The sequence below is a fragment of the Planococcus citri genome, chromosome 5, assembly GCF_950023065.1.
Source record: "Planococcus citri chromosome 5, ihPlaCitr1.1, whole genome shotgun sequence".
In the NCBI taxonomy this organism is placed as follows: Eukaryota; Metazoa; Arthropoda; class Insecta; order Hemiptera; family Pseudococcidae; genus Planococcus; species Planococcus citri.
The window spans coordinates 9,604,016-9,616,668 of NC_088681.1; the positions used below are offsets into that span (position 1 = coordinate 9,604,016).

Sequence of the window (12,653 nt, forward strand, 5' to 3'; positions counted from 1 at the left end):
AATGAATTACTTAGTCAAAAAATAAGGTAAACAAATTTTGCCATGATCATGTTTCTCTTACTCTAAAATTTAAAACGTTTTTGGAGCTTGAAAATTATGAATTTAATGAAATTTTTAGCAAATCAGAAGTTGTTGAGCTTCGAAAACTTTTTAAATTTTGGTGTAAGGAAAATATAATCCGAACAAAGTTTGTTCATTTTGTGACTTGGTATTTTTTTTAAAATTGAAAATCATTTTTCAGAGTAGGTACTACCGACCCCCCATGGTCAAAATTCAAAATTGTATTTTGGCTCTTACTTTAGATTTGAAACCGTATTTTGCTCCTTCAATTTTCGAAATAGGCAACTTGTTTATCTAACTTTTTTTTTAATCCACGGGTTATATCCAAATCTGAAGTTTGTACCACCACTCCCCGGACATCCTGTACCTATTCAACTAGATAAATTTATAACGGCTAGGTATTTGAGATGAAAAAAATCCTCATTAGGAAGATTACTATAGATTAATAAATTTCATCTAAGTATTGATTGAGTATTTCTCAACATGCAATATTGAAATGAAATTAATATTATTCATGTGGCTGTTGGTCTACCGTACACAATTCTAACATCTTGAAATCTTAAAAGTGTGCAAAATGTTCCCAACTTTGAAATTTTTTGTTATATATGTGGTCATTCCATCATATACCAATATATCACCCTGTAGTGGTGGTAGAATAACTCTCAGCTTTGAGGAACAAGTAGAACAGGTAAGCATGGTCGGTAATCTTGATATGAAATGAATATTTCATTACTATATCTGATCAGAAATGCTTTTATATTTTTAGGAAATGAATGTTTTTAACAAAATTTTGGAAGGAATTAAACAGGATTCAATAAAATACGAATTTAAAGGGAATGCTAAATGGAGTAGTAAAACGAATAGTTAAGGCTGAAAACCAAAATGAGGTGCTGTGGGAAGAACGAGGAGCTTCAAAAATCGACAAGGTAATTCAATGTTTATTCTTTTCAGCATGAACTATTACATTAAACCAAAAAATTATTAGATAGGTACCTATATTACCTAACTACCTATATCTTTGTGTTAATTTTTTGTTCAAGGAACTAGGTGATATGTATCGAGCATTACTCATGATCAATCATCGGATTGATACATTGGAAGAAATGTTGTCTTGTGATTCAACCATACAACTAACAGGTGCACGTGATGTAAGATGGAGAATGATTTTGAAGCTTGACACTCCAGTTGTTAAAGAATTTCGTTCAAGAATTATCGCAGCAGGAATGACGGTCGAACAGTTTGCAGAAGCTGTTCAAAAGATATATGAGTCAGGAAACAACCGTCCAGGGCTTAGTGATGTTTCATTTCCAGAACCATTCAGAGACGAGATTCTAAAGGAACTTTTAACTAAAATGAAAATTCCCAGAGTTGAGTATTATAAACGCACGATTCAAATATTGTTATCTCCTTTGACATTGCCCCCTACAACTCGACGATATTAAAGGAGATACCAGTATTTGAATTGTACGTTTATAATATAGGTATGTACATCTCCTCGTTAATGAAACTGAACATAGATGTAGCTAAATATAAATCTACCCACGAAAAATTGTTTTTAATCACATCTCTTATGACGTTTTTAGTTTTTACTACCACTATAATCCGGACACTCTTTCTGTGTCTTTTCTCTTATCATACCTAGATAACGTTTTCTTAGGGCAGTATATATTTCTGTGTCCTGTCAACGTTTTTTTTTTCTGTAGGTATTACGGTTTTTTTAACTACCCACTAAATTTTATACCTCAGTAAGTTATTATTTTTGCAAAAATTCAGTTGAAACGAGCCATCAGCTGTAATGATGGCTAGAGAGTTTTTGCTTTGGTTTTTTGCTTATTGGTTGCTCTAATAATAATTAATGCTTTCAAGATTTATATTTCAAATACGAAATACATAACTCTCTACAAAGCATGATCAATAACATAATCTTCAAATCTTCTGTACTAACTGATTCTTTTTTCAGGTCATCTGTATTTCAAAATACAAGAAAATGATAGGACGTTCATCTGTTTTACTCACAATATTGATTGCATATTTAGCATATTCTTATGGTGAGTACCTGATCAGAATCAAGCTGACGAATGTTCTTTTTTGGCTGATTGTGGAAATCGATTCTTTTCACCTGGGTTATTCTATGTCAATTCAATCAAAAAATGCGATTTGAAAGTCATGTCAGTCAGATTTCGTTCAAATTCCTCTTTACAAGTGTCTACCCACCAAATAAGTAAGAAACCCGCAATCAGTTTGGTCCCAGCCCCCTCAGACAGCAGGTGGTTGGGGGAGGGCTTCGATTATTTTCAAATTGTCTCAAGCTACTCAACTTCAGCAGCGCATACCTCCAAAATTATGATACTTTGATCAAAACGGATTTCGCAGTTCGAAAGGACATTGCATTTGAAATTTTCAAAAGTTGAAACTTTGAAAGTTGAACTTTCAAATTGAAAATTGAAATTTTAAAATGGCGCTGTGAGTGGGAGCTACCATTTAAAATTCTGAAAAAATGTCCATAGATGTACCTTTTGATGCTTTTTTGATATAATCAATTTTCGAGATGGGATCTTTCAATAGAGAGGGAGCACCCTCTCCCCCAAATTTGGACACCACTTTCAAAGAGACATCTGGGGCATGTGATGTATCGAATTGTATGTTTTTGGTGACGCTGAACACGAATATGATGTTAGATTTTTGATTGGACCCCCATCCATGGCCCCCAACAAATTTTTTGGACTTTTACCCATTGTGGAGGTTCTGGGGGCCATGGGTGAGATCAATTCGAAAAACTAAGGCTATATTCGTGTTCAACGATATCGAAAACATACTATTTCATATGTCACACGAATGAAACCATTTTTTTTGACTGTTACCTCTTATGAGGAGGTGCTGGGGGCCGTGTATGAGGTCCAATCTAAAATCTGACGTCATATTCGTGTTCAGCGTCACCGAAAACATACTATTTCATGTGTCACACGAACAAAACACTTTTTTGAACTTTTACCCCATTTGAGGGCCCCTGTAATTTGAGCAAAAATATCAAAAAAAAATCTATGGCATGTGACATATCGAATAGTATGTTTTTGATGACGCTGAATACGAATATGACGTCAGATTTCGGATTGGACCTCATTTACGGCCCCGAGCCCCTCTCCAAAGAGGGTAACAGTCAAAAAAACGGTTTCATTTGTGTGACACATGAAATGGTATGTTTTCGATATCGCTGAACACGAATATAGCATTAGTTTTGAGAATTGACCTCACCCATGGCCCCCCCAGAACCTCTCGCAATGGATAAAAGTCCAAAGAATTTGTTGGGGACCGTGGATGGGGGTACAATCAAAAATCTGACATCATATTCGTGTTTAGCGTCGCCTAAAACATACATTTCAATGTATCACATGCCCCAGATTTTTTTTGAAGTTTTGTCCAAATTGGGGGGAGGTTAGGAGGGGGCCATGGGTGAGATCAGTTTGAAAAACTAAGGCTATATTTGTGTTCAGCGATATCGAAAACATACTATTTCATGTGTCACACGAATGAAACCATTTTTTTGACTGTTACCCCCTTTGGGGAGATGCTGGGGGCCGTGGATGGGGGTCCAATCAAAAAGCTGACGTCATCAGCGCCACCAAAAACATACACCACTGTGTCAACAAACTACATTATTTTAATACAAATATAAAAAAACTTACATGTAAGTGCATTTGAATTTTTTTTTTCAGGAGTGATGATCCCTTATAAAAATAATACTTTTGTCTATTACTCCTGGAAAGAAAACATCTCCATAACTTGTACTGACGATGTAGATGAAGTCACATGGACGCATTTCTTCGCAATGGGTGTAAGCTTTCATTATTATTCTCACTCAACTTGCAACGACTTACCACCAGACTAGATGTGTTTTGGCCAATAAGTACTCACCAAAAGAGGGTAGAGAGATGAGTGTGGTTTCAAATTACCATTGGATCACTCTCAAAATATCAATCCACTACCACTCACATCCTCATCCATCCACTGAGTATGGACGTTTCAAACAGCACAATGTTTAAAACTTCAGTTTAGAACAACAACAAAAAAAATGAAAAAAACCAAACAAACAAACATTTGAAACATTGCTACTTGAAACTTGTGTTTTTTTTTCAAGGATGACATTTTCAAAAATCCAGTATTGACCTCATGACCTGCTCTAAATAATAATTCCAACTATATGGTACGCGTAAATGGTGATTTTCTGTTTTGTTTTGTTTCCAGGCTAATTACTCTATAAAAGTAGAGACACCGCACAGAAAAGTCTTTAAAATAAAAAACGCTTCGTTCTATAATACCGGGATGTATGACTGTGTTTCAACAAAGAACAGAAATGAGTTCATGAGGATTTATCTTAATTGCGGTAAGGCTACATACCTTTACACAGGGTCCAAGTAACCCACTATAAAAGTATAGCTTGTGACATATTAAAATACATACGAGGGTCATCCGAAAAAAATCCGACCATGATTTAATTTTACTGAAAGAAATATTATCTTTGATTTCCGTTTCAGATGAATCGTGTAAGAAAGATCCTACAGTCATCTGGTATCGCTATATTTCAGATGTGGAAGACCACTACAAAGCTCCAGCCGTGGGAGAAACACATGCCGAAATTACAAACTGACCATCAGGCGTCAATTATTGATGAATGAAAACAATGATCTTGAATGATTAACACATCTAACTAATCAAAAACTATGACATTATGCACTACGTCAAATTTTAATTTTACTTTAATTGAAACGGACAATAAAATCATAAAATGATTACCTATTTTATCTGATATACCTATACAATTATTTTCAACTGCAATAGGTGTAATTCACTCTTGAACCGTCCCTTCTATAAATTTAAAAATTGACACAATTCCAAATCAATTAAATAATCAACATTTAACAGAACAGTAGAAATGTTGACGTTGCAAAAAAGAGTTGCCTTGGAGTAAATTCGTCAAGATTTTTTGTCTAGACTACTGTGAAATCATCAAAAATCCTAATATTATTGTTAGAGAAGTCCTGTTTGTTTTTCAAAACCATCTGATGAAAGTTCTGATTTTTGTCCAAAAAAAAAAAAAATGGATTTCCTCATAATTTCTTAATAAAAAGTCCAACTTTTTGAACAAAAATTCATGTTAAAATTGCCAAAAAAAAATTTATCCACCAAACGCCTAAAAATGTCTGCTGTTTTTTATCAAAAAAAAAAACCTTTAGCCAAAATTGCTAGAAATGTCCCATTTTTTTCAATTGTCTAAAAGAGCTCCATTTTTTGTCGAAATTGTCGAAAAACCCCAAAATAGGAAAAATGGATCTCAAAAGTCAAAAGTCCTCATTTTTAAAATTATTTTTTTTTAAATTGCCTAAAACATCTCATTTATGCTAAAATTATCAAAAAGTCTCACTTTTTGTCGAAAATTTCAAATTGTATAATTTTTGTCAAATAAACCACGAATAAAAGTTTAAAGTATTTTTTTCCAACATTTTCCAATTCTGCTTTTCATTCTTTTCATGTATGATCCAAAAATAATTTAATGCGAGTTTTTCAAGAGGTTTAGTTGTTTAACATACTACACGTTGATGAAACTGCAGAACCCACATGTAGCTAAATATAGATCCACCTACGAGTAATTTGTGTTTAATCACATCCCCATGTGTTTTACACGTACTTCTATATAATCTCGACACTCTTTTTGTATCCTTTCTCACATAGGTACTTAAATAACGTTTTCCATAGGAGTACTGCTGTGTCCTATCAACATTTTTTTCTGTAGGTATTACTGTGTTTTTAATCACTAAATTGTATACCTTAATGAATTGTGATTTTCGTGAAAATTCCATTCATGGAAAGATCGAGTTTTTGCTTTCGTTTTTTGCTTATTGGTTGCTCTTTTAATTGATGCTTTATGTTTTCAAGTTGTTTTTTTTCTAACAACTCTCTATGGTATGATCAAAATAACTTCATATTAACAAACCAATTGATTCTTTTTTCAGGTCATCTGTATTTCAAAATCAAAATACAAGAAAATGATAGGACATTCATCTATTCTACTCATAATATTGATTGCATATTCAGCATATTCTTTTGGTGAGTACCAGACCAGAAATTTTTATCTATGTTTATTGTTTAGGTATGTGAGGCTGACGAATGTTCTTTTTCGGGAGATTGTAGAAATTGATTCTCCTTACTTTCTTCCATCATCCAATTCTTTTGAGTTATGCAGAAGAAGAGATGAGCCCAATTCAACCCTAAAGTAATGTACATTCCCTACAATTTTACATTAGAGGTGAAATATGTACACGACCAACGTTTTTGAGTCATGTCCTTCGATTTCGCTCAATTTTTTTTACAATGTCTATCCTTCCAATAAGTAAGAAACCCGCAATCAGTTTGGTCCCAGCCCCCTTAGTGGGCGAGTGGGAGAGGGAGCTTCAATTATTTTCACATTGTCTCGAGGTACTCAACTTCAGCAGCGCATACCTCCAAAGCTATGATACTTTGATCAAAACTGCTTTCACAGTTCGAAAGGGCATTGCATTTTGAACTTTTAAATTATATTGAAATTTTCAAAAGCTGAAAGTTGGACTTTCAGATTGAAAGTTCATATTTCAAAATGGCGCTGTAAGTGGGAGATGCCATTAAAAATTCTGAAAAAAATTTCCATAGATGTACCTTTTGATGCTTTTTCGAAATATTCAATTTTCAAGATAGGATCTTCTTTTTATTTTTTCAATAGAATGGGAGCACCCCCTCCCCCAAATTTGGATAAAACTCTCAAAAAAAACATCTGGGACATGTGATATATCGAATGGTATGTTTTTGGTGACGCTGAACACGAATATGACTTTAGATTTTTGATTGGGCCACATCCAAGGACCCCAAAAAATTCTTTGGACTTTTATCCATTGCGAGAGGTTCTGGGGAAGGGGGGCATGGGTGAGGTCAATTCGAAAAACTAAGGCTATATTCGTGTTCAGTGATATCGAAAACATACTATTTCATGAGTCACACGAATGAAACCATTTTTTTGACTGTCACTCCCTTTGGGGAGGTGCTGGGGGCCGTAGATGAGGTTCAATCCAAAATCTGAAGTCATATTCGTGTTCAGCGTCACCAAAAACATACCACTTCATGTGTCGCACGAACAAAACACTTTTTTGAACTTTTACCCCATGGGAGGAGAGGTGCTCCCCCCTCCCGAATTTGAGCAAAAATTTAAAAAAAGATCTAAGGCATGTGATATATCGAATGGTATGTTTTTGGTGACGCTGAACACGAATATGACGTCAGATTTTTGATTGGACCCCATCCATGGCCCACAACAAATTTTTTGGACTTATCCATTGGGAGAGGTTCTGGGGAACAGGGGTGAGGTCCAATTCGAAAAACTAAGGCTATATTCGTGTTCAGCGATATCAAAAACATACTATTTCATGTGTCACACGAATGAAACCATTTCTTTGACTGTTACCCCCTTTCGGGAGGTTCTGGGGGCCATGGATGAGGTCCGATCTAAAATCTGACGTCATATTCGTGTTCAGCGTCACCGAAAACATACCACTTCATGTGTCGCACTAACAAAACACTTTTTTGAACTTTTACCCCATGGGGAGGGGTGTGCTCCCCCCCCCCAAATTCGGGCAAAGATTTCAAAAAAAATCCAAGGCATGTGACATATTGAATAGAATGTTTTTGGTGACGCTGAACACGAATATGACGTCAGATTTTGGATTGGACCTCATCCACGGCCCCCAGCACCTCCCCAAATGGGGTAAAAGTTCGAAAAAGTGTTTTGTTTGTGTGACACATGAAATAGTATGTTTTCGATATCGCTAAACACAAATATAGCCTTAGTTTTTCGAATTGGTTTCACCCATGGCCACCAGAACCTCCTTCAATGGGTGAAATGATAGTCCAAAAAATGGCGGGGGGGTCTGTGGATTGGTGGGGAGGGGGCAATCAAAAATCTGGCGTCATATTCGTGTTCAGCGTCACCGAAAACATGCCACATCATGTGTCACACGAACAAAACACTTTCTTGAATTTTCACCCCATTTGGGGAGGTGCTCCCTCCCCCGAATTTGGGCAAAAATTTCAAAAAAAAATATGGGGCATGTGACATATCGAATAGTATGTTTTTGGTGACGCCGAACACGAATATGACGTCAGATTTTCGATTGGACCCCATTCACGGCCCCAAGCACCTCCCTAAATGGGATAAAAGTTCGAAAAAGTGTTTTGTTCGTGCCACACATGAAATAGTATGTTTTTGATATCGCTGAACACGAATATAGCCTTAGTTTTTCGAATTGATCTCATCCATGGCCCCCATAACCTTCTCCAGTGGGTAAAAGTCTAAAAAAATTGTTGGGCCGTGGAGGGGGGTCCAATCAAAAATCTGACGTCATATTCGTGTTCAGCGTCATCAAAAACATACAATTCGATATATCACATGCCCCAGATTTTTTGCTGAAAGTTTTGGCCAAATTTGGGGGAGGGGGTGCTCTTCTTCTATTAAGAGATACCATCTCGAAAATTGAATATTTCGTAAAAGCCTCAAAAGATACATCTATGGACATTTTTTTCAGAATTTTTAATGGTAGCTTCCACTCACAGCTTTGAAAATTTCAAAATGCTTGAAAAGTTCAAAATGCAATGCCATTTCGAACTGTGAAATCAGTTTTGATCAAAGTGTCATAGCTTTGGGGCTATGCGCTGCTGAAGTTGAATACCTGGAGACAATTTGAAAATAATTGAAGCCCCCCCCACCCACTCTCTGGGGGGGGGACGTGACTAAACTGATTGCGAGTTTCTTCCTTATTGGGAGGATAGACATTGTAAACAAAATTTGAGCGAAATCGAAAGACAAGACTTTCAAAATTGCATTTTTTTGTTGGTCAAATTGACATGGAATGACCCCACTGCGTCAATAACTGTAACATAGGTGTATGTTAATACAAATAATAAATATTCAACAAACTAACACAATATGAATGTCTTGAATCTTATTTTTTCAGGAGTGCTGATCCCATATAAAAATGATAGTTATGTGTATTTCTCCATGAATGAAACCATCTCTATTACTTGTACTGGTACAGATGAAGTCACATGGTTCGCTGCCTATTCAGCTGGTGTAAGCTTTTTATTATTATTTTCACCCAACTTGTAGACTTGGTCTAGATGTGTTTTGGCCAATAAGTACCTATTCACTGAAAAAGGGGAGAGAGGAGGTTGTAGTTTCAAATAACTATTTAATTACTCTCAAAGTATCAATGCACTACCACTCACATGCAGTGACTGCGGATGGACGTTTCAAACAGCACGATGTTTGATTGCTGATCGCAAACATCATGATGATATTTTCAAAAATCAAGTGTCCCCCACCTGCTCTAAATATAAGAATTCCAACTATGGCAAATATTGTGATTTTCTGTTTTGTTTTGTTTTCAGGGTAATTACACAGTAAAAGCAGAGACCCCGTACAGAAAAGTCCTTCAAATAAGAAACGCTACTGAGGATCATACTGGGATGTATGTATGTGCTTCAACAAAGAACAGAAAGGAGTCGATGAGGATTTCTGTTCATTGCGGTAAGGCTAACTGTACACAGGGTCTAAGTAACCCACCATAAAAGTATAGCTTGTGGCATTTCAAAATAAAACAGTTTTCAATCTGACTTGGGCAAGAAAATAATCCCAAATTATAAGTACAGTTGAAATTGAATTGATTGAGGCGCGAGTTGCTTACCCTTTAATACGAAATGGAAAATAGGTTTATTGAAGAAACAAGAGTTTTTCAAAAGAATGGAACAAAAATATTCCCCTTGTTACCCTCGAGAGTGTTCGAAGATGGAAAAGTGATCTACAATTAATGTCACACAAATCCCAAAAATGCAAAATTATTAAAATCAGTTTTTTTTTTAGATGGAGGTAGGTAACCTTATGATACTCCAATTCCAAAGGTGCTGCATGTACCTTATGTACTTATTTGCAATGATTCCTAAACTTATACGGTTTTAATTTCACCAAAAGAAGTATTCTCTTTGATCTCTGTTTCAGATGATTCTTGTTTCATAGATCCTGAAACAGGCAAACGCATGTATACCTGGACTGATGGAATTATGACTATTCGAAGTTCAAACAAACAACACATTGATGATTTATGGCGAGGACACGGACAACATTGAATTATTAACAGCTTTAACTAAAAAAAAAAACTATGACATTATTACACTTAATGTACCTGTTACCCAGGTCTAATGATAAGATATCAATTTACTCGACTATTAGAATATACCCATCTAAGTAAACAATCTGCATGTAACATCAACATCATGTTTTGTACTAATCTAGTTATCTCTCCAATTCTACGAATTTGATCAATAACTTTGTTACTTACATAAAACTTCAATTTTAATTTATTTGAAACGGACAATAAAATTATTATTTTATTTACTTTAATATAGGTACTTATATGTACAATCAATTTTAACTTCAATAGCAGTAATTTGCTCTTGAACCATCTCTTCTGTAGATTTTAAAATTGACACAATTTCAAGTCAATTAAATAATCAACATTTAGGTCATTTTATTCGATTTAAACAACGATTTGTTACTAAGAATACCTACTTAAAACAAACGTTGACGTTGCAAAAAAGAAGTAGTCTCGGAGTGAAATGGTCGAGAATGTCAACAGTTCTATTTTTTGTCTAGACTGCTGTGAAATTGCCAACAGTCCTAATATTTGTCAGAGAAGTCCTGTTTGTTTTTAAAAATGACAGTTGATTTTTTTGTCTAATTTTAAAGAGTCAGGATTTTTGCTAACAGTGTCAGGAAGCCTCGCTTTTCTTAAAATAATTATCAAAGGGTCCTGATTTTTTTCAAAACAGAAAAATATTTTTCATAATTTTTCTAAAGCATGAAGATCGTACTTTTTGACTAAGAAGTCTCAATTTTAAAAAATAAATTCAATTTTCTGTTACATTTGCCAAAAAAATTGTCAAGTTGACATAGTGTAGATGGCCCGAATCGGCTTAGGTGATTCCTATGATAGGTATCATCTATAGGGATGCAAATTATACCTACTTATTATATTAGATATGGAAACGTGTTAAATATTTAGTGAGTTAGAAATGTACAAATACTCTGTATTCTTGCAGATGACGTCACAGGTGGTCAACCCTTCTTATTTAGTCAAGTTATTTATTAGACAAGGGTTGACAGCCACCGCGACATTTATGGCTCGAGATAGGAAAATAAGATCATTATTTATCAAAATCTATTGTAAAGAATGCTCGCTTTTTGGCAGGTCGCGGAATCCCTTTGAAATATACTGACACCGCGAGCATTTCTTACCCCTTTTTACCACGTGATCGCGGGGGAGGATCCTATTTCACCCTTTTTTCTAAGTATAAATTGAATCGTTTTAGCGCCAAAAACCACTTGGCTCCTGAACCTGCAGTAAATAGGTACCTCGTCGCAAACGTCTGTATCGGAGTGATTTTATCATATAATTTCTTACCTGAGAGTAGAAATTATTCACAGTAGTGATGATGAAAATCATGGTCTACCCTTTTAATTTACGCTACTCCGGTCGGTGGTTAATTCATTGTTAATTTGGTCATGGATCATGGATCCGATGATCATTAATTTGTGTCTTTTTGGCAATGTACCCTGAACCAGTCAGGTATGCATTGTGCAAAGAATTAAAATGGATCTTTTTTAGTCAAGTTCCATTGATGCCTTTGGTATTAGTAGGGCCCTGGAAAGTGATGGAAAACGTGTATAGTTTGGTAAGTAAGTTTGAAATAACTTACTCATATCTAATTAATTTAACATTAGCGATTAATTAGAGTAGATGGGCAAGTATACCATTGCATGAGGGCATGGGTACTTGGTCAATTAAATTATTAAAAAATATCTTTCGAATGGAGTTAGACAAAATTACATCTTGTTCTCTTTGGCTTAATTTATTTTTACTCATCAAAGTTATATTATTTTGTTATCGATAGTTTTGATGTACACAAGTCTTACTTTATGGTACTCTGATGTAAAAATGTTCTATCTCTGCCTTAAAATGGCTCTTAGGCAACCATTAATGTTTGTTAAAAGATTAGATGCTGTCTTTGTAAATTACGTTTTAATAAAACGATCTTAATTTGTTTTGGTGTTAGAATATATTTCTCTCGTCACTACATAATAATTGCATATGTGAGGGCGCATACGGAAAGGGACCTTACGACCAAAAGTAAAATTTCACAAGAGGAGGGTTTAAAGTTTTGCGTTATTTCCCTTGTTTTAAGGTACAATTACATATGGCTATGCCAACTTCGAAAGTCCTATACATTATCACACATTCACACACGCCCTCCAACGACCTGTACTGGCCAAATTAGGCACTACAAAGTTGATAAAGTGAGCAATTCTGTTGAATTATCAAGAATTTTAAGGTATTAGTTTTGATAAAAATCGTTTGCTGCTGATTGTGGCAGTGTTTTTCGGTTCAAATTGTGTTTTTTATATAGTTTCACATTAAAGTTAGTTTTATATTGTAAAAAATACATTTTGTAAATATAACGGT

At 35.0% G+C, this 12,653-nt stretch overlaps 1 protein-coding gene across 4 annotated transcripts; it reads left to right on the forward strand.

Annotated features, from left to right (window-relative positions):
• The first annotated feature begins 971 nt into the window (after nt 1-971).
• LOC135846312 (uncharacterized) lies at nt 972-10,534 on the forward strand. Of its 4 annotated transcripts, XR_010558948.1 has the most exons (10): nt 972-986; nt 1,101-1,805; nt 2,021-2,108; nt 3,774-3,892; nt 4,303-4,441; nt 4,593-5,844; nt 6,069-6,162; nt 9,093-9,208; nt 9,526-9,664; nt 10,133-10,534. XR_010558948.1 is itself a non-coding variant. In XM_065365322.1 (9 exons), the coding sequence occupies exons 2-5, from the start codon at nt 2,048-2,050 to the stop codon at nt 4,703-4,705; spliced, it is 432 nt and encodes a 143-aa protein (XP_065221394.1). In that variant the 5' UTR covers nt 1,634-1,805; nt 2,021-2,047; the 3' UTR covers nt 4,706-5,844; nt 6,069-6,162; nt 9,093-9,208; nt 9,526-9,664; nt 10,133-10,534. The 4 variants fall into 4 exon arrangements, 3 of the variants coding, with proteins under 3 accessions (XP_065221394.1, XP_065221395.1, XP_065221393.1); XM_065365322.1 differs by lacking the exon at nt 972-986 and having other exon boundaries at nt 1,634-1,805; XM_065365323.1 differs by lacking the exon at nt 972-986 and having other exon boundaries at nt 1,635-1,759.
• Nucleotides 10,535-12,653: the final 2,119 nt, after the last annotated feature.

Bases quoted from the DNA above. Each gene is read 5' to 3' on its own strand.
- LOC135846312 (XM_065365321.1), top strand. From the start codon at position 6,102: ATGATAGGACATTCATCTATTCTACTCATAATATTGATTGCATATTCA. The intron at 6,163-9,092 runs GTGAGTACCAGA...TTATTTTTTCAG, and splicing joins ATATTCAGCATATTCTTTTG to GAGTGCTGATCCCATATAAA. The intron at 9,665-10,132 runs GTAAGGCTAACT...TCTCTGTTTCAG, and splicing joins GAGGATTTCTGTTCATTGCG to ATGATTCTTGTTTCATAGAT.